General features: G+C 47.4%; 1 protein-coding gene across 1 annotated transcript; it reads left to right on the forward strand.

The window, feature by feature from the left end:
* The first annotated feature begins 102 nt into the window (after positions 1-102).
* Positions 103-8,516, forward strand: LOC131565134 (cytochrome P450 2W1-like). The gene is made up of 9 exons (XM_058815839.1): positions 103-300; positions 2,022-2,184; positions 3,988-4,137; positions 4,220-4,377; positions 4,805-4,978; positions 5,786-5,927; positions 6,305-6,489; positions 6,955-7,096; positions 7,702-8,516. Exons 1-9 carry the CDS (start codon positions 103-105, stop codon positions 7,890-7,892), a joined length of 1,503 nt encoding a protein of 500 aa, XP_058671822.1. The 3' UTR covers positions 7,893-8,516.
* The last annotated feature ends 14,110 nt before the right edge of the window (positions 8,517-22,626 follow it).

Consider the following 22,626-nt stretch of genomic DNA (forward strand, 5'->3'; position numbering starts at 1 on the left):
ATTGCAGAGAGCAAACAGAGAGCCAGCTGGCAGAAACTGAACAGTGCCACTGCATTTTTATTGCTTCTAACCCCAAAAACCAGATTATTACTAAAAAAAAAAATGTCTTTTTTAATTTCATTTCTCTCTGATCCAGCATTAGTTTGTCTGCTGTGCGCAGCAGTATTATTAGCTGTAGTCTATTTTTCAACTGGCTATAAAAATTCAGCTTTTAAATTACCTCCTGGTCCAACTCCTCTTCCGATCATTGGTAACCTGCACTTGGTGGATCTTAGAAGGCAAGATAAATCACTAATGAAGGTAGGACAAAAAAACCCTAACCCAGACCCTCATAGATTTTTAAGTTGCCTGGGATGTATCAGTGAGAACTTTTTGTCTTTTTAAATTCAAACTAAATTGTAAAGGTGTGAAAATTGCTTTATGATATCTTTCTGGGCTTCTTCTAGTCAATGTCTGTGTTGGTGCAATGTAATTTAGGAGCAATCAACCATTAAAAAAAGACCTCTGGGTAATATGGGATTTCTTAATGTAATTGTGGTGATGTACATGAAGTCTATAATGCTCGTGGGATTTGAAATATTAATTTGACAGCTTGGACACCCAGAAATCTTTTAAAGCATTAGAATATAACTAACATAAATTAAATTGCTTCCATCCCCAATGCCCTGAAGATCTGGCAAGGGGAATTCCACAATGCAGTGACCCCAAAACTGCCGCGGAGAGGCCAAATCCAGAGTCTGCTCTGCAAAATCCCTTTCCCTCTAGATGAATGGGACATGCATTAAAGTCTAGATGGCAGTGCAAGGGAGAGATGGGAAAGCTGTGCTAAGGAACAGAGTGAATAACCTGTGAGCTCTTCCAATAACCTGTAATTAAGAAAACTTACCCCACTGTGTGCAGGACGAGGCTTCTCCTGGGGCTGCTGGGCATTCCCGCCGGAATGAGAGGATGGTTTCTTTGGGATGGTTCCTTCAGGATGGTTCCTTTGGGATGGTTCCTTCAGGATGGTTCCTTTGGGATGGTTCCTTCAGGATGGTTCCTTTGGGATGGTTCCTTCGGGGATGGTTCTTTTGGGATGGTTCCTTCGGGGATGGTTCTCTCGGGAATGGCTCCCTCGGGGCTGACCCATGCTGGGGTCACGGAGAGAGTGAGCAAACAGGCAGGGGGGTTCACAGCCAGGTGTCCACGGCTCCTGTGACACCCATGCTCAGCAAACACGGGCTGTGCTGCCACGGGGCGAGGCCCCAGCACCTGGAGCTGTTATGGGCAATGTCAGGGTTGGGGTCAGTTTACCCAGCAGGGCTGGGCAGACGCTGCTGCAGCCTCTGAACGGCGCTTTGGAATTACCTCCGCGTGCTTTTGTCCCTTACTGGGCTGTGCTTGGTATTGCCTGTGTTTGCCTTGGCTTTGGGATCTCTCCAGAGGGGTTATCCCTCTATCTCACCCCACGGAGAGCAAAGAATGGTGTTTGCACAAAGCAGCTGGCACCGACTGGGGTTTGTTGGATGGGCAGTGAAGGGTGCCCCCATTGTCCTGTGAAAGAGACACTGCTCCACTAGCAGCAGGATGCAGGAGTGCTTTAGTACATCAGGAGCATCAGACCACAGCTTTCTTCTGTGACAGCATCATTATTTGCACTGAACTATCTTCTCTTTTTTAGTCTTTCTCCAGTTTGCCAACTTTAGCTGCAATTTGAGGTCCAGTCTTTAGATTTTTTTTTGTTTTACATTTATTTTCTCCTTAACGGCAAAACCAGATTAGTGATGCACTGATGAGGGTGGGGGCTCCTTCATGGCAAGAAGTCTGAATTCCATACAGATGTCATCAGGGCATCTGTACAAAATGCCTCATGTTTGACCACGGTGAGCTCTGGCTCACAGGTGCCCTTCTGCAGGTGGTGGCTCTGCAGCCATTCCCTGCAGGATGCCAGGATGAAAAATGTCCTTTCAGACAGCACAAGGTGCTGCTCCGTGCACTCTCCCTCCCTTCCTGACCATCACAGCTCGCCTCTTTTTTTTCAGCTTGCAGAAAAATACGGCCCCATCTTCACCCTGCACTTTGGGTTCCAGAAAGTTGTGGTGCTGACCGGGTACGAAGTTGTGCGAGAGGCGCTTGTGAACTACACAGAGGAGTTTGTAGACAGACCATCCATCCCAATATTTGACCAAATTCAGAACAAAAACGGTACTAGAGCAATGAGGGGGGGGTGGGAGGACAACACTGTCGCTTAGTGCCCGTGATGATGATGATGATGAGGCACAGCCCAACTGTGCATCCCTGGAGCCCAGCTTTTAAACATCCCCTTCTGAAGCCAAGTGACAGCAAACATTTGGCTTTCCCCGCACGCAGTGGCTCCTGGCTTTCCATCATTTCTGCTGATGCACTTGCAGCCCGTCCATATCCAAAGAGTTTAGGGGTGGGAGGAGTGGGATTTTGGAGGCACTGTGGTAACTCCGGGGTTAATCTCTGGGCAATGTTGGTGTGAGCAGCTCGCTGTCACCACTGGTTTATGAACCCTCCTCACGTTTCCAGGAGACTTTGGACTACCTGGCTTGGCTGCTGGGAGCTGTCGGGTTTTTCCCTTTCTCCCACTGCCTTTGTCCTGTCAGTTCCCACACCTTTGCCTCCCCACAAAAGTTCTCAGGTTGTCCAGCCTGAAACAGCTTCAGAAGCAAGAGGCTGAGGCTGGAAATTCAGCCCTACAAACAATCCCATAGTTTTTCCACCCCTGACTATTTCAGAGGACTTCTTGCTTTGTCCATCCTCTGCTTCATGTAAGGCTTTAGCTGGGAGAACAAAAGGCAGCTTTAAATGTTGGTCACAGGCTGAAGCTGGGATTAGAATTAGAAATTAAATTACCCAGCCATAATATCAATAGATTAATTTATTACTACATAAATAAAAGGAATCAATGAGGGAAAAGGTATTTTTTGGAGCTGATTTACATGTAAAACATCCCTGTGGGAGAATATCAGTATTGCAGTGCAAATCCTTTTACATTTACCTTCTCAGCCCAAGTCTGAGGTACTTAGAGGTACCCAGAGATGGAAGCTATCATTGTTGTTAAGCAACAATGGTCACAAATTTTCCCATTAAACATTTTTTCTTCAGAAAGTGCCAATTTGTTGACTATGAAGATGGTCTCAGAAAAGGAATGATCCAGATGAAATTGCATAAATTAAAGAAAAATTAAATATTGAAGTTTAGAAATTTGCTCTGACATTTTCAGAGCAAAAAGTTTTGCTATTCAAATTAAAATTACACTGCTTTAAAACAGAAAAGCAAACCATATTTAAAAGCCTTACAGCCACGATGAAGATATGAAATCCATTCAGCTTTTCAACTGACCACAATCTGAGATAGTTTTTGGATTATTGACCCGACTTTTTCTTTACAGCACTCTGACAGGATGAAATACCCATCCCTGCTTGGAGGTGCTAGAGATCATCGTGGCATGAGCTCAGAAACCTCCACAAAAATGTCAGTATTTTCACCACTGCTGAAAATACAGCACTGCTGGGAATCTCCATAAAACACTTTAGGGTTGAGGAGACTGAATTATCCCATCCTACACAGTTAAATTACCTTTATGACTAAAATAGGATGAAGGGAAAAGCTTCAGACACACAAGGTGCTTGAGGCCCTAGAGTTGCAACCAGCAGGGTGACAAATGTCCCGTGACAAACTCAAACCAACGTCTCCCCCCAGCTCTACAGGCAACCCATACTGGTCTGAAAGCCACACCTGCCACTCAGGAGAGGACTGGGGTAACTGGGCTGGGAGGGAGCTTGCTTTTCTCAGTGAGGATGGAGCTGAGAGGATACAGGGATGAGGCACACAGAAAGGGGAGGCCTTCAGTCCCTAAATCCATGTGAAAACAGGCAGCAGAAACACCTGGGGAGCTCCCTGCTCACCCAGTGCCCTGTTTGGTTTGATGTGGGGGCTCCCCTGTGCCTGAGCCCAGCACATTTCTCACGGGCTGCCCAGGTCTGTTCTTCTCCATCGGGGAGCTGTGGAGGACAACGCGCAGGTTCACCGTGTCCAGCATGCGCAACCTCGGCATGGGCAAGCAAATGATAGAGGGCAGAATCTTTGAGGAGCTCCACTTCCTCATCGAGATGATCAAATCCTTCAAAGGTGAGCTGGGGACCATCCTGGGGCTCGGGTGTGTCACAGCTGCTCCACGTCTCACAGCTTTCCCACCCTGCTCCTGCTGCAGGGGAACCTTTCAGCCTGCCCTCCTTCAACTGCGCGCCCATCAACGTCACCTTCATCATGCTCTTTGGGGACAGGTTTGACTACAAGGACCCAACATTCCTCACTCTCCTAAGGCTCATAGATGAAATTATGATTCTTCTGGGATCACCAAATTTAAACGTAAGTAAACTGTCCTACACATAAACACTTTTTTACGTGAGCCAGCCGTAGGGTGTGGCTCACATAACTTTACCTCAGCAGTTTTCAGATGTTCAAAACCAGCCATTACACCTAAAACATGACAGTTCTCCACGTGCCACTTGGGTCACCAAAATCTGCTGCCACATTCCCCTTCTCCACTTTCCTTCTGACCCATCCTGCACATCTGTGTGGAGCTAAAATGAGATCTGAACCATGGTTACTTTAGCTTAGGAAAATCTGCCTGGGAAGTCCCTGGGATGCTGAGATATTGCTACTAAAGACAAAACCCAACTGATTCATTGGCCCTTAGGAAAAAAGCTGTTTCAGCATGCACCAAGGGGATTCTGTGTGATTCTGTGTGGTATTTCTGCAGGCCTAATGCTTCTCTTTTTAAATTTTTCATTAGTATTTCAATTTCTACCCGTTCCTTGGATTTCTTTTCAAAACCCACAAGATTATGCTCAAGAAAATCGAAGATGTGCGTGCCATTTTAAGGCAATACATGAAGGCCAGCAGGGAGGACATCAATGAGAACAGTGTGAGGAGCTATATTGATGCACTGATATTCAAGCAACAAGAGGTATTGGGCTGCTTAGCTCTGTTGGCTGTTTGCAATGTTTCCTTTGGATTTTCTAGGTGAAAGAGTTGCTGAGTCTTGATTTCAGTCATGTTGTGTAAATCTATTGAAATCCATGCTGTTACTCCAGTGGTACTTAAATCAGATGTGAGACTCTTACAATTGGTACATTTTTCTATCAAAATTAAGACACAAAAGCTACTCTCAGTCCACTCCTGAAATAGTAGCACTAATAATGTGAGATCAACCACTCACTTCTAATAGAAAATGCATGAATTCACATGAAAGCTGACTCTGCCTTTCTTTTTATGAAAACAAATCAATTAATCATTGATACTGTTGCTCCATCAAGATGAATGATCCCCTTAAATAACTTGAATGATAAATCATCAGTACAAGTCCTAAACCTGCCCTGCATCTTACTTAGCAGAGGCTCGGCAGTTTCACACATCAGTTGGTTTCATTCAACACAAAATATTTGGGCTCTGAGCTTTTTCTTCTTTCCAGCTGGATCCAGGCTGACCTTAGGCACTAAGAATTCTATTCAGCTATGTGGAGGAGGAGTTATCACAGTTCTAAAGCCCAGGCAGGAATGGCCTGAAAGGTGATTTTAAGCACCTCCGAACCTTCCATCTGTGGTGCTCCAACTCTGGTGGATGCTGTGCATTCAAAATCAGGTCTATTTTATCACCCAGTTCACAAACACAAGACCACAGCCAGCTGTGCTGTTGGTAATGCAGCATTTCCTGAGCTTGCTGAGTACTCAGAATTATGGTTTTATGACTTTTCTTACCTCTTGTGTTTTTCAAGGAGAAGCACAAGAAAGACAGCCTCTTCCATGATGACAACTTAATGGCATCCATACTTGACCTGGTCATGGCTGGAACAGAGACCATTGCCACCACGCTCCAGTGGTCCATCCTGCTGATGATGAAATACCCAGAGATTCAAAGTGAGCAGCTTTTACCTACTCCATCCATGGCAAGGTTGAAATGGGGAAGAAAGAGGCCTGGCCTCAGATCCACAGCATCTCTTTTGCCTGAGCAGCTGAGTCCTAGCTCTCTTCTGTGATAAACTGCTAATGTAACTAGGTGTTGATCAAAGCCACAATAAAATAGCCCTTTTGGCTTGCTGGGAGAGAGGATGGGTGGAGATCAGAGTATGATGTTGCAGAAAAAACCCACCCACACACCTGAATTAAACACAGAGCAGGGAAACCCACACTGCTGCTGTAAGAATCCTTTCTCTCTTCAAACTCTGGAAAAACCAAATCCAAGGAGGGAGTTGGCTTCCTTGCTAGGACACATCCCTTTTGTTTGTTCCTTCCAGAAAAGGTCCAGGAGGAGATTGGGAGAACAGTGAAGGCTGGAAGCTGGGCCACGTACGAGGACAGGAGGAGGATGCCCTACACCAACGCGGTGCTGCACGAGGTGCAGAGGTTCATCACCCTCCTGCCACACGTGCCCCGCTGCACGGCTGTTGACACCCACTTCAGGGGCTACTTCCTGCCCAAGGTAGGTACCTGCTGCCTCCCAGGAACACAAAACCCTCCCCAGATCCACCACTGCCACTGGAGAATGGTTTCTTAGAGGGAATTGCATGACAGAGTCCAAAACCACCTCCAGAAGGATTTTATACCAAGCCCAGAGTTGTCATAGGACTCAGTCCCCCTCATGCTCAGGACTTCCTCACTCCATGAGTAGCCCTGGTTTACCTCCTTGCTGCCATCTGCACAGTGAAGTATCTGCCAAAGAATTGCAGGGTCTTACCTTCCACTTGAGGTTTTCACAGCACCCTGTGGGGTTTGGCTTCAGTCCTTGGCACTAGTGGGAAAATCTCACCGATGTCTCTCTGCTGGATGATGGGATAAAACCCTCATGGTCTCCAGCAACCCCAGGTGGGGCAAATCTGGGACACCAAAGCCTGTGTGAGAAAATGAACCAAAACAATCTCTGTGCCTTTGTGTACTTTTCTTCCAGGGTATAATTGTAATCCCATCCCTCACCTCAGTGCTGCTGGATAAGACACAATGGGAGACACCACATCAGTTCAACCCCAACCACTTTCTCGATGCTGAAGGGAATTTTGTAAAGAAAGGAGCTTTCCTGCCTTTCTCCACAGGTAACTAAAGGGCTGACCTGCACAGAGCTGGGGCTGTGGCAGAGCCACTTTATTACAACACACATTAATGAGTCTTCATGCCTAAACACTGCCCCTAATTCAGTCAATAAGCAACCAGACAAGTGAATGGAATCAATTGTTCTGCATCTGGGCAAATGGCTGCTCTCAGAGCACAGCTCTCCCACTGCTAAATATAGCACACAGAAGGGCAGTAAAAAGAAGCACACTTTTATCTAAAAGTGGTATATGAGGATAAATTCCACAGGAAAGTGAGTTTCAAACTATTCCACTTTGGAAGGAGGTGGGATTCTTCTATCAGGCTGCTTTCCAAAAGAAAGGGTTAAAGATGCTGAAAGGGTTGGAAGAGCTAAGGAGAGGAGAGGGCACACCATAAATGTGCAATAACCCTGCAGGATGGCTGTAGCCTGTGACAAAAGAGACCAGACAGGAACCTTCAGCAGCACAGGCCCCTCTACTCCAAAATGCTTTAGTGCATTTCAAGGTTTCTCTCCTACTCCCATTGCAACATCTCAGATGCTAAATGTCCATGGCAAACATTCCGGTTGGATTCTCCCATGAGGTGAACTCTCTGCTTGCACCCGCAGGGCGGCGGAACTGCATCGGGGAAAGCCTGGCCAAGATGGAGCTCTTTGTCTTCTTTGTAGGGCTGCTCCAAACATTCACCTTCCGACCCCAGCCGGGAGTTTCAGAGTCTGACCTGGACCTCACCGTCCCCCAGACGACTTTCACATTGAGGCCTCAGCCCCAGGCAACCTGTGCTGTCCTGAGGGAATAACCACGGCCTTGTCCCAGAGCTTTGGGGTCCAAGACCTCAGATTGGCTCAAACTCGCCATTCCCCACCCTGCCCCAGCACCACATCCCCTTCCCACTGCCTCCATCCACCCCCTGCACTGCTCCATCCCCCCAGGGCTGCTCTTGGCTCCTGTGCCCTGGGGGAGATGCAGACACAGCCATGGTGCTGCCCATCACACCCCACTTCCCAAGATGTGCACGGAGCTGGTGAAGGGACCAAGCTGCTGCTCTGGCGCAGGGGATGCAGCCCATGAGCAGCAGGGGAACACTCAGGCTCCCAAAAGCTCACCATGTCACAGAAATCGGCCTGGAATCCTGAGGAAGAACAACCCACAGTTTGCTGAAACCTGCAGAGAGACACTGTGGGTCACAGGCTTGGGCCATCCATAGACACCTCCTGAGCTTTTCCACAGCTCACAGCAAAATCCTGCCAGGATTTCACCTGCCAGGCAGCCAAGCCAAACACCAAGAGTGAAAAAATTGATGGGTCCATGTGGTTTGAGGACTAAATCTGCCTGGGAACGGTGTCCTGGAAGATGCCCCAGAGGCTGCAAATCTGTTCAGAGAAGCAAGTGCTGCAACCAACCTCAACACTGCTCCCCAGTCGGAGCAAAACAGGAGCTGCACTCCTGAGTTTGCAATTTAAATCATGAGGCCACATGAGATTTGCACCAGCATCCGGTCATAAAGGGCTAATGACACAAAAATAAACTACACCCACTGCTAGTTTGACACATCTCTGTGCTTCCTGACCTTGTTAAACAGCAGCAAAGAGTGTTCCCTCTCTTCAGATACCCTGGTTAATGTTACCCTACACCAGCAGTCATTTGGTGTTTGGGATGGTCTGGCCTTTGGAACCAGCCATGCAATTCCTCTGCAAAGGCAGTCTAATTTCACAGTGCTTGTTTTGCACACACACATGCACAGTGAATGGGGATCTGCACAGTGAATGGGGATCAGGGATTAAAGCAGAGCTGGTTTTGGTTGGCTACCTTTCCTCTGTAGCTCAGCCTGGCTGTTGTCTCTATCTCACTCTTACATGCCATCATATTCCACAATCTTATTCCAGCTTAGGCAATTTCCCATCCATTTACCTGCTGTGACTTCCCACTCCTCCACATGCATTTTCTTATCATGTGCTTTATCATATTGTTTGTTTCCCCTTGATGGGAACCCAATAAAGTTTTAATCCCATGTCCTCATTACATTTCCTATGCCTGGCACCCAACTTTGCAGCACACAGAAATGCAAACACCATGAAAGGTTGGTGCTGAGCCCAGAGTGACAACAGATAAAATGTTGGATGTACCCCATGGATGAGAAGTTCTGCATATGCTCATCCTAGTAAACACCAGGTCAACAGCAGACCCTCCATACCTGCAGGGTGGTTTCACCAGGGCAAATTCCTCAGCTGTGGGCTGTGAGTCAGCCCTGGGGACAGCCTCAGTTCTTCACTTCTGTGCCTCTTGCTGCAGAGGCTGAATTAAAGGTTGCACCACAGCCTCCCTGCTGCTGGTGCTGCCCTCTGCTTGGTGCTTTGGATGGGAAGGCAAGGAGAGACAGGTAAAGCAACTGGGGAGCAAACCACATAGCAGCTCTGTGCAGGAAGCCTTGGTCTTGCTGAAATAAAATAATACTTTGGCTTCAGAAAAGCCAGGACTGTTCCTGTTTTAACCCCTCCAAAATAACATGGACTCAAAAGATAGATAAAGCAGCAGTATAGTGCTCCAGGGAACAACACTGAGCTGGGCTCAACTCTGCACAAATTCACTGGTGGAACCTCAGACCTGTCCCCTTGCCATGGGCTCTGGGGTTCTTGGCTTTGAAGCAGAGAGATGGATCCTTCCCTCCACAGCACAGCAGCCTCCAGAGCTGCAAACATCCAAGGAAAACAGGTTCCTTGGGTTCCTTTGAAAAATGTATCCTACTTGTGCCTGTGTCAGCAGATGGATAGGAGTGATCCCTCTCCAGCACACTGAATTACACAGCTGAATATATTTTCACAAAATAAAGTGCCTGTCTCCCATTTATTTGCTCAACCAGACGATGGCAGAACATTGATTATGACTCAGCTATCTATTTATCTAGCAGAAAACATTGCCTCTCAGAGCTGGAAATACCATTTCCACATTCCTCAGTGGCCCCCCTGTAGCTGCAAAACATTTTTGCGCCTTGCAGCTCTCACCTGGATTGAAGGCAAACACCTGGGGGCAGGACAGATGCCTTGATGTTTAGAGCCAGATCTGAACAACACAAACTCATTTTGTGGCTCATGGCACTGGCAGCTGTCCCCTGGCCTAGCCTGCCACCCCAGGGCTGTGTGATGCTGGCACCAGAGGGGCAAGGATCAGGGCAGGGATTGCAGCAACTCCTCCTGTCCCTCTCTGCACTGGCCAGAGCAATGAGCATGGCACAAAATCCAATTTCTGCTCTGTTTTTGCCACGAGATGGCACCACGATCCCTCTGAGCCACAGCCAGCCCTGCCCTGTGGTCCTTACTGGGCTAGAACGCCCTGCCAGCACAAATCCGGGCTGGGGAAGGAGTCAGGACTGAATCTGTAGGGTTTATGCCCCCCTCAGTCCAACTGCACTCACCTGCTGCAAGGCTGGGAGCAAAGACACCCATTTCCATTAACCTGGCAGAATCAGGGGTGTGCAGGGAATGGCTGGGCTTAAATTCATCTGGCATCTCCCTTTTTCCCTGTTTTATGTGGCAGCACAGGGGTGAGCAGGGGGTCCCTGCCCTTCCCCTTCCCTGTTTTAACCAGGAGTCCAGGGATGAGCAGGGGGATCCCCTCTCTTCCCTTTCCCTGTTTTATCTGACAGCACACAGGTGAGCAGGGGGATCCCTTCCCTTTCCCTGTTTTATCTGGCAGCCCAGGGGTGAGCAGGGGGATCCTTTCCTTTCCCTTCCCCGTTTTATCTGGCACACAGGGATGAGCAGGGGGTCCCTGCCCTTCCCCACAGCACCACCATGCTCTGCTGCAGCATGTGTGGATGTTGCAAGCTCCTGGCCTGCCCCCTCAGCATTCCTCCCCTTGGGCTGTGTCTGGCAGCCAAGTTCTTCCTCTGAAGAGCCAATTCCTGGGCTTGCACCTGCCAGTAAGACCCTTCATCAGTGCAGACACCCAGTTCACTGGAATTCCTGACTAATCTGTGACCTGGCCCTAACCCAGCAGGGTGGGGGAAACCCAGAGGTGCACTGGAGTGTTCCAAAACCACATGGATACAGCCCATGAGGACATGGCTTAGTGCTGAACACGGTGGTGGTCCTGGATTGATTAGAACTCATTATCTTGAAGGTCTTTTCCAACCTGATCAATCCTGTGATTAAGCTACAGCAGTTGTTGGCTGCTCCCCAGTGATGGAGCAGAGGAGAGACATGTGCCAGGCTCCCTTGGTGCCCAGCTGCTCTCCACTGCCCCCAGCAAGGCAGAGACAATGCCCTGGTATCCAGAGGGAGCACTACCCTGCAGGGAGGGAAGGGAACAAGGAGCAGAGCCCAGGGTATGGGCTGAGCCATGGGAAAAGGGAACTGTGCCCAGCCCTGAAGTCACACTGCCATGGGACTGGGCTCAGAGGAGATGAGGGAGGAGGGAACTGGCTCTCCCCCTCTCTTCATGATCTGCAGAAAGAAAACCCATATATATTAGGGGTAAACCTAATAGGGAAAACCCTATCTATCTATCTATCTATCTATCTATCTATCTATCTATCTATCTATCTATCTATCTATCTATCTATCTATATTCCCCTATAGGGAAAATCCATATAAGGGATATATGAAGGAAAAAAGCATAAAAAGACAGAACCAGGACAGGAAACCCAGGCTCCAGAGACATTACAGTGGGATGCAGGCAAGTGACAAGTTGCATCATATTGACATTTCAGTACAGAATTCCTTCAGTTTTCAGAAGAAATAGTTGCACACTTGAGATTTTGCTGCCCCAAAATGAACCAATTGCACTAATTAATCCATTTTCAACACCACATGGCATTTATCTGTCTAGGCAGTGGTTGTATGACCAGCTCAGGACTTCCAACCACTACCTGTGGATCCTGAGAAGGCAGAAATTTGATGAGAGGTGCAAAATACCTAAGTGGAGGAGCTGGAATTTGTCTGTGTGAGTGTGCCAGGCCCTTCTAGGAGCCACAGGAGAGCCATGAAGACTCAGGACACCCCTGACACATCAGCTCCACTGTCCTGCTCCTGCTGCTGGTGGGAAACACTTTCCCCGGTCACTGCCTGGCCCAAGAATGCGGATGCAAATACTTGGAGGGAAAGGGCAAACGCAGGCTGGTCCAGACTCCCACACAAGTGTTCCTGTTGTGAAATCCAGCACGTGGGAGCTGGTGAGGGCTCTGCACAAATGCCATAGGAATTTCCCATCTCTGTGACTCTGCTGCCTCTTGCCATGCCCATAGGGAGGGATGTGCCTGCCTGGGGAGAGTAGAAAAGTGACATTGACTCTCTTCACTCTCCAGCAAGGAATGGATGTAGCTGGCAGCTGATGACCAAATTTGTCTTGCTTTTCCTTCAGTAGGAAGTATTGAATGTACTAAAATAGGAGGATGATTACCTAACATTTAAGTATTTCCACAGGAACAGTCACAGAGTATGTTCATCAGACAATAATCTCATCAGCATCTCTGATAAAGCACCAGGAATCACCCTATGGTTAAAATACCTCTTGTTTGAATACCAAAGCATCAGTGTAGCTCATCAGGTTGTGCTCATTAATGCTCCCTTTCCTATTCTTGAGGCATTTCTTTATGATTACACCCACCTCTTATACCTTTTTCAGTATCATCTTGGCAGGTTTGAAGAGAAATCCAAGGAATGGGTAGAAATTAAACAACTAAAAAGAAAACAGGAAAAAAAATCACAAAAAAATTGAACTCATCCATTACTGTGTAAAACTCAAGTGTCTTGATGGAGGCATCATTTATGTGAGCAACCACATAATTGGAGTGACTTTTTTGGTAACTAAAAAAATTTAATGTATCAAAGGGCCTCCTCTTAGTTAATATCCTCTAAAGAAATGAATGGGGCCTATCAGACTTGTCTAGATAGAGCCTATGAACATGAATTTAAAAACACAATTAAGAGAAAGTGATAGTAAACTCATGAAACAATGAAATTACATTTTTAAAGAGGCAATAAAGCAAAAAGATAAAGCATTTCACAAAGAAAACTCCAAACGTTTAGTAAGCCAAAACACTTCTGTTTTGAATTTAGATCATTGATTTTATCTTTCACATGAATTACAAATCAATTACACTCAGCATTGTTAAATTTCACAGCACAATAAGCAGCTGCATTTTATGTGCAGGGAAGTTACTTACACCATTTCTCAATGTTATAGATAAACTGGCTCAGAATAAGATTCACAAAGCTCTTGCTAGCTGGCTAGAATTTTTGCTGATTTCTGCTAAACCTGAACCTAGAAAACCCCAAATACAGTTGCAATTGTCCCTAAGACAAGAGGTTAATTCTGGACATTCACACAGTATCCAGCAGAAAATAACTGGAGTGAACTTTTCTTTCTACATCCGCAAATAAAATCAGTTTTTCAGTAGTTTTATCACTGGTCTGTTTTTAAAGAAGGGAAACTCTGGATATGAAAAAAACCTGATTCCTCCTCTCTTCCACCTTAGTCTTGCTTGGCCTGAAAATCCTAGGAAATAAAGCATGCTGGTACTTTGTGGTTTATTCTGGCAGAAAATACTGACAAGAGCAAAGAAACAAACAGATTCCCCCCAGAAATCCCACATATATAAAATTATAAAATAATTATTGGCTCAAATTATAAAATAATGCCTCCTGCCCAGAATCTTTCTGGGCAAGGAGGCATTGTTTTAGGCAGTTGTGTGCTGTTCACACCAAAGCTCTGGGTTTGGCTTGCTTATGGCTCTGTCCCTGCAGCCTGACACAGTGAGAAGCTCAATGCATGGGATTTGTCTCAGGCTGACTTGTTTTTCCTTTAAAAAATGGACCCAGCTATTTCAGAGAGAGCAGATGCCACTGCTCCATCCTTGTGGTGTACAGGACAAGGGTTTTCACTGAACCACTTGTGGTTTGGAGGATAAACTGCAGGGGGACAGGAGGGGTGGCAGGGAGGCACCTCTGCTGACAGCTGGGAACTCCCTCCCACAGCTGGCTGAACCTGCAGCCAAAACAATGCTCAGTCAGGAGGGCACAGAGGTGTTTGGGTGAGAGCAGAAATTTCCCCTCCCAGGAGGGCTGAGCACAGCCAGGACCTTCCCCCAGTCACTGGGAAACAGCACAGGGGACCCTTCCTCACACTGGGCCTCCCTCTTAGCAACACATGAACCCCCTGACACACATGTTGTATGCATTATATACACATTAGGTCATCAAATCTTTCTCATTCAGCCTTGGATGATTCCCTTCATTGTTTTCCAATGTCTGCTCTTGGGCAATGTGTTCGTTTTTGACATGAAAAAAATCTGTTTACAGAACTAATTGTTTGAGGTACAAACAGCCTGTGCTACTGCACTCCTGCCAGTTCTTGCAGCCTTTATCATGAGTCATCGTGATCCATGCTCTGTCTGAACTCCCAGTAACTGCACAGGGGATTGCATAAGGACCTTAGCCTTTGCATTGTCAAAAATAATTTTCTTCCCTCTACACTGCAAAAATTAAAAAAAAGCGCCTTGAAATGTGATCCAAGAGGCACTAAAAGCAAAAAAACTGATATGAGAAACAAAAAGACACCCAGATATATTTCTCCTAAAAAAAAGAAGTCCCCCAAGCCCTACAAGAGTAGCCCTGACAATAAGGACAGAGCTCAAGGTTCAGCTCAAGCCTCTCACAAACCCTTGCAATTGTAACAACACATCTGAGAAGCAGCACAGCCAACACATCCTTATCTGTTCTACCTGTCCCATGTCCATGCTGGATGTGACAGAGCATGGAGCCAGCTGCTCTGAGTGCCCTTCCTGCCAGCCAGCACAACCTCTGGAAACCCCAAAAGGACAGGGAACACCGGGCTGTGCCTCTCTGCAACCTAGAGGAGAGAAAAATCAGAGCGTGGAGGTCACCAAGGGGGAGTGACAAGTCCTGCTGGGTGGGCAAGAGTGGCCTTGTGGCAGCACCTGACAGTGGAAAGACACAGCACTTTAGGAGAATTACCCTGATCTCATAATGTCCCCTAAGGAGGGAAAAAGCATTTGAGTCCCTTCACATCCCAAGGATGTTGCTCTGAGATGGTGTCAGCCTTCAGGGTGCTTTGGGACTGTTCCAAGGGGCAGCAAGGGTCACACCTGCACTGACACAGCACCCCACTAAAAGCTCATCTCTCTCCCCATCTCACGAGGGACCTGGGCAGAACCTGGGCTGACTGGAGGAAAGGACGTGACCTGAGCTTGCTGCAGCCCTCTGCACCAGCCAGGAGCACCCCAAACCCACGTGTGTCACAACAACAGCATCTGTGGTGAGAGCAGGAGCCTGTGAGTCTGGACATGCACATCCACGTCCCTGCCTGGACAAGGACCTGCCTGTGTGGCTTTGAGGAGCCAGGGCTGTGGCCCCAGCCAGCCCCAGGGTGTGTGTCAGGCTGCTGTGAATGAGCCCTTGTGCCTGGAGCCCCACTCTGGGGCTGCCTCAGCTCCTTCCCTTCCCCATCAGCATTTCTGGGAGGAATGCAGAGAAGAGGTAAAGCAGGGCACACTGCAACAATGGCATTGTCACACAACGTGGGAATTACCAAAAGCAAGGGGCAGGGAGATGTCACTCTGATACTAAAAATTTGTTTATGATTTCCAAAGAAAATGGAGAAGGAAGCAGTGGGACCACCTCTGCCAGCCCTCAGGTTACTCATTACCTGCTGGGTGAAGCAAATGAAAGAGGCAAAGGTGGGCAAAGATAACAGCTTCTGAGATGGCCTACAAAAGCATTGTCACCTCAGAAACACAGGTTAAAAATTAAAATGAAAATTAATGTTTATCTAGGAGTAAATGATCTCTCAAAAAGAAATCAAAACCTCCCCTGTCAGGGCAGGGTCATGTCACAAGTCACAAGAAAAATCACAGAAAAGGAAGCCCAGAAGAAAAGACTGAGAGCTCTCGGACTGAACCGCCCCCAGGGTTGCAGCTGGGAAGGAAAGTTTTTCCTTGGGCTGTGTAGAATTATTTGGGGATTGAACCCACCCAAATCAGACACTCTTGGACAAAGAGGATCAGAGAGCAGAAACTGAGGTCCCTCCCTGCACCTTGGGGCCAGCCAAGACCAGGTGGGGCTGGGGACATGGACAGAGCCTGAGACTGGCAGTTCTTCCACAGAAACCCAACATCAGGAGCAGGCAGAGCCTCCACCTGCACATCCCCATGTGCAGCACCCCAAACTGGCCAAAAGGACAGGCAGTTCTTCCACAGAAACCAACATCAGGAGCAGGCAGAGCCTCCACCTGCACATCCCCATGTGCTGCACCCCAAACTGGCCAAGAGGACAGGCAATTCTTCCACAGAAACCCAAAATCAGGAGCAGGCAGAGCCTCCACCTGCACATCCCCATGTGCTGCACCCCAAACTGGCCAAGAGCACGAGGCAGGTCCCAGCTGGGGTTTGACAGGTCACATCCTCAAAAGTGGCCTTTCCCTCGCCACTGCTGTCCCTAAGCAAGGCCAGGGGTGCTGGGGCTGTGTCCTGGGACACTTCTGGGAGCCTGGGGCTCTGGACAGGTCACTGGGAAGGAGCAGCAGCTCCGGTGTGGGTGGCCTCAGCAGCACTCTCTGCTCATGGCCACAGCTTGCAGGCGGCCACAGGAAAAAACTGAGCCCTCCTTCATTTATTTTTCTTGCAAGCTGTGTTTTAGATGTTCCCCTGAAGGGCCCTTTGAAGCAGCACAAGCTGCCCTGGACCCTTCTCCTCAGCTAATTAACACGTGCCGACAGCCGGGACCGCCTGGCGCAGCTGAGCATGGACAGCCCTGACCAAGCTCCGGCCCAAATCCACCCCCCAACCCACCCTCCAACTCCTCTGAGCCTTCCACAGCCAAAATGCTGCTGACCCCGAACCCAGCAGGCTCCTTTAAGCCATTAATCCATGTGCAAGCTTTGCCTTCCAGGCTGGAGCTGCCTATGGTGAACTCGGGTCATGGAGTGGAGCTTGGGGGAAGCAGCTCCCACTGGGTTTGGGAGGTTTTGGGTTTTCTGTCCAGAGCTGCAGGTCAGGCACTTGTCAAACGAAAGTTAAAGTGTTTAAATGGTGTTAAGTGTGATACCAGCTTCTCCAGCCCTGTGTAGATTGTCTTTAAAAAGCCCCATCCTCTCTCTGCATGGGCCCTGTGACACATTGCAGCAGCAGCACTGCACCCTTCACTTGAATGTGAAGTGCACTCCAGCTAAAGAAGTGCCATTATCCCTGGCCTAGAGAAGAAAAATCCAAATGGAAAAGAGAAAAGATTGGTTTACAGGCCACATGAGACTGACAGAAACATGATCAGAACCAGTCACCACTAACAGGTGCTCCAGAGGGGCGACACAGTAAATGTGCCTCCAGCAGGTAATGAAGTAACAAAATCTATCACAATTTGGGTACTTTATCACCCATGAAGCCCTTGAAACATGATTTGTAGTTGCAAAACTAGCCTGTGATTTTATACCTGTGGTCTCAGCACTGGTAATACTGAGAAATGAGCTCATCTCCACCTAAGAGCTGCTTTAAACAAACCCTGACTGCCCTGGAAGCATTTCAGGGATTTCCAAATTGTGAGGTTCACAAATGCTAATGGATCATGCACACCATCACCAGCCAAAGGGGCACAGTGCCCTTTTGGAGGCTACAGATTAATATTTAATCCAATCACTAATTTTAAGTTAAAATGTATCAGTATTATCTGTCCTGGTTAACAGCACAGACAGGCATCAGCCTGCAGTGAGTGAACGAGGCACTTGCTCCTTTCAAAGCAGGAGCACAGCTCCAGGCAGCTGCATTTCCCTCTTGACTGACTCTTCAGGAACCAGACACAAGACCCTCAGAGGTTTGCTCCATAAACCATTAGCCAGTAAAAGTCTAATTAGGTCAGAGACATATGGCCTGGACCAGTAAAAAATTCAGCATCGGTGACTACAGCGTTGTTAACCTCACAAAATGCGGAGGTATTTCAGAAGCTGCTGGGCTGAACATTGAAAACTGCATCATGTTCAATCTTCAGCAGGGAGACTTTGCTCTCTAAGCCAGCAGAAATGGCAAAAGGCAACAGTTTTGCTAATGAAAACTGCTTTTTTCTGCTACGATTTCAAGAGAGAGCATGAAGATGATACAGAACTAAAATATTCAAGGTTGAGCCCACCTGTACAGGTGAGCTGAACCCTTACCCCAGGCCTGTGAGCCTCAAGAAGACACTGCCACCTCCCCACCATGTCCCATTCTCTGGGGAGATGAGCAACCCTTGGTCCCACAACTCCTCAATCCAGGCTCTTTCTAACTCCAGAGAGAGGGGATGTCCTCAGCCTGCCATCCTGATTTATCTTCATCTCATCTCACTTATTTTGGGCTTCTGTGGAGTGGAAAGGGATTCAGAGGGTGCTGAGCTCTGGGATGAGATGCCTCAGGGAAGATGCATCAACTCCAGCAAGGCCAACTCTCATCCCTTTGACTTCAGCTGAGTTTCCCCAATGTTTATTTTAAGCTTGCCAGTAACAACAGCAGGAATTCAGGACTTGAATCAGTGGGATCAGTCCCTAACAGGCTCCAACACCACTCACTTTCCCTGTCAGGTGTCCCAGTGATGATGTGCTCCTTCTGGATTCCCAGTTCCTCTGGACAGAGCAGTGAGCCCCACGCTGCTGTCACTGTGGGGTCTGAACGAGTGCAGCCACATCTCCAGCCCTCCTCACACAAAGACATGCACATGAGGGACACAGGCAGAATTTAGCCCTAATTTGCATGTTCTGTCCCTGTAATAAGCTCTGGGAAGTATCTTTAAAAGGAGACTGCTTTCTAATTGCTTCTTAAAAAAGCCTTTAACGTGGACTCTTTGGCATGACTCAGGGGTGCATTTCTAAATCCAGTTTCTCCCATGAAGTTTACTCTGGCTGTTTGGTTGGGTTGCATCCATATGCTATTTTTATTGTTTTGTTCATCAAGCCTGTTTACAGCATGGAGGAACAATATGGGAACAGAAATAAAGCTGGGCCAAGCCCAAAGGAATGAGCCCAGTAATGGCATTGCCAGCATCTCTGTTGTGAAGAGCAGGAGGCCCTGCAGCTGTGCCATTCCTCAGTGAGACCCAATTCACTCCTCCCTTCTGGCTGTGCATTTCAAACCTCAGTTGTGTTTGATTTACCCATCATCTGCAGACTTAATAGCAAACAGTTAAAATGCCTGCATGTCCTTCTGCTGCCAGCTTTGGATCTGTGGTGCATCACAAGAGAGAATATTTTCTAGAATACAAAGGCTGAGGGACTGGCTGTCACAACAGTATCACTTTTGGCTTCCTTAAATACAGTAATCAAAGTATTTTGAACAGTAGCCTAGAGCTACTGAATACTTTTGTGCCTCAAAATAGACACAAGTCTCCTCCCACCTTCTGCCATGAGCTCTTTGGTCACTCTGAGGTTTTGGTGGTCCAGTCCAGTTCCCTTTGCAGCACCCAGTGAGCTCAGCCCAGACAGCTCCTGGTTCTTTGGTCCAAATGCTACCAGGTTATTCTGTGAAACAGAGTCAAAAGGACACAAATTATTCACAGTAAAGGTCTGAAAAAGGAAAGATTGTCTATGTTTGCATTTACATTTTTAATATAGTGTTGTCTAGAGGCCAGATTTGGGGAATGGAAACCAGGAGCCTGGTTTCTATTTTCAGCACAGCCACTGATTGCTCTGTGTTCCTGGCAAATCTTTTAATCTCTTTTCCTCTGTTTTACCCATCTGTAATAAAGGGATGATCAGACCTCCCCAGCTCTGCCTGGTGTGGCAGCATCTTCTGATGAAACACAGCAAGGACAATGCATTAATAATCATTCCATATCGAAGAGCCAAGAGGTCACAGGTATTTAAGTACAGTTTAGCTATTCAGTGCCCCTTTATGCATGCAGCAAGCCTTGATGTTAATAGAAGTTATATATTAAAATGGAATGGCAAAGTAGGCCCTTCAGGGCACAAAAATAACCATATCCAGAGCACCACTAAATAAATACAATATAAAGATGAAAATCAGTTCAAATACTGAACAAATTGGAAGGCAAGGAGACATTTAAGAGGAAAAACAAAGTCATGCAGCCCTAGTCCCAGCTGACATCTAACTGCCCTCAGCACAAAAACAGGCATGAAAAGGAGGGTCAGGCACCAAGAGGGGACCTACAAGTGGTCCCATAAGTGGTTCAATGTTCTCAGTCCATTTCTTTACCTCTCTGGCACCTTCCTGAGGAGATGTCAAGGAGGTGAGTCAAGGACTGAGCTCCTTAAATACTCATGTTTAATTGACCCTGTAGATTATGCCATCAGTCCATGCCTGCATCCTGCACATCTGTCCTTTCCTCCCACAGAACTAGCCTGGGGCTCTGGCACTCTGCCATCCTGCACTGCCAGGCACCAAACCCCCTCTGTGTGCTGCTCCACAAAGCCACTGGATCCCTTTTGGATCCCTGCAAAGGGGTCACAGTGGGATACAGCCACCCAGGACCTGCCAGGTCTTCTCTGCCTGCTTAATGCCAGCTGCTGCACCTCTGGCCAGATGTCTCACATTCCCTGTCCCCATCACTTTGTGAACATGAACAACCTCTGGCACCATTCTCAGACCAGGATGAGCAATTCCTATCATGAGCAACCTCTGCTCATTTCATCCACATCAGCAGCTGCACTGGCAGGTTTTGGGGAGGGTTTGAGGGATCTTGGTGATGAGCAAAGACCTCTCCAGTGGAGCACTGCAGCCAGAGCAGGGTGTGTCCTTAAAACCTCCAGCATCCTCTTGTCTACTCCTTCAGTCCAGTTAATGAAATAATTTCAAACCAATCAGTGTTGCACAAAGCTGTTCAGCAGGCAAGCTGCTTACTCCTTGCCCAGCCTCTTGGAAATAACGTGCATATGCTTGTGGGGCAGAGAGCAGCCTTTATTTGGAGAGATGCTTTAGGATCAGGACAGTCACTGCCAGCTCATCACATTTACTATTCAGGATTATTGGACCACAAGCGACCTTTCAGGTTCTTAAGACTTGGATTATGAAGGGCTTTATACACTAAGCCTAATGACTTGAATTACAGCCTTAGCATCCTGACAATCAGAAAGGGACTACAAGCATTCTACTTTCTTCTATCCACAAAACAGCTTGGGCCAGATTTTGAACCCATTTCAAGGTTATGTCAAGCTGGTGCCCATCAGAATGATCCAGTTGAGTTGCAAAAAAGGCAGGATGACCTAGGTAAAGGTCACGTCTGAGAGAAATGGCAGGATTTTCTAGATAAGCCAGCTGAGACATCTGTCTGTTTTCCTCTGAGACAACTATTTTATCATTTCCACATATTAAAAAATCACTCTGAAAAGCTGCAGCATGTTTTAATCCATGGGGCTGTGGCATCAGTGTGTGGTATTTTGTCATTTTCAAATCTCATTGACAAAAAGTTTTATGGGATCGATAATTACCCTCCTGTAACTGGTTGAACTGGAAATACCTTTCAGTCCTAAAAACAAAAAGAATTACAAGCATCAGCAACTTCTGTGGCACGTGTGCTGTTGTTGCCAATTCCAGTCAGCACACAGTTCCACATTGCGGTGGAATTGGTTTTCTGTATAAACATGAGTTTTAGACAATTTCTGTCTAAAACATGAGTTTTCTGTTCCCCATTACCTGCACTCAGGTGCCCTTTTCCAGGACCAGTGAGGAGCCCACCCAGCACCCTCTGCAGTGTTCCTCTGGACAATCCAAACCACCAGTGCCTTCAGCTGTAGAGAGAGTCAGAAGTTTAATTTGACCATTAAAGCAAATTTATGAGGGAGACAGGACCCACAGCAATGATGCAAATAAAGGCTGATTGATCCATTCTGCTGGCTGCAGTCCCGTTCCATTAGCAAGGAGTGGGACATTGCCACAAACAGAGCAGAAAAGCGAGGACGTGCTGTCTGCAGAAAGACAACATTGGTCACATTCCCCTCATTCTCTTGGAGCAGTACCCACCTGCAGTGTGGGGAACAGCACAAACCCAGGCTCACCTGCCACCCTTTCAGCTTCTGCTGGGACCCCTCAAGACAAAAGCCAAACAAAAATGAACTGAGATGCTCTGTCTGCTCTGTGTTAGCAGGGTGATTCAACAACAGTCACTGTTTTCTCATTAAACAATGTCAGAGATGTACCCTGAGCTCTCTGCGGTCACTTTTTTCCCCTCCCTTTGTCCAAAGACAGCTGCAATAATAAAACAAGGATTTAGAAAACAACGGGGGAACCCCTGGTTTTTTTCAGTGAGCCAATGAATATTTTCTAGGACTCAACCAATCTCTGGAGATAATTGTCAAGTTTGCTGTCGTTTTCCTGCCACATTCTGTGCTCTGTAGCTGGCTGCTCAAAAGAGAAGTAACACAATACATTGCAGAGAGCTGTTTCATGCCATATTGCTGCACAGGTGGTAATTTCTGAATGAGTTTTATCAGACTAGAAACCAGACAGCAATACCTGGCCTATTTTTAACTTATGCATTTCCTAACTTTGATGAGCTGCCTTCCTCCTCATCTTCTTTGCTAATTCAGCCAGCTGAACTTCTCCA

The sequence above is a fragment of the Ammospiza caudacuta genome, chromosome 17 (genome assembly GCF_027887145.1).
Source record: "Ammospiza caudacuta isolate bAmmCau1 chromosome 17, bAmmCau1.pri, whole genome shotgun sequence".
NCBI classification, from domain to species: domain Eukaryota; kingdom Metazoa; phylum Chordata; class Aves; order Passeriformes; family Passerellidae; genus Ammospiza; species Ammospiza caudacuta.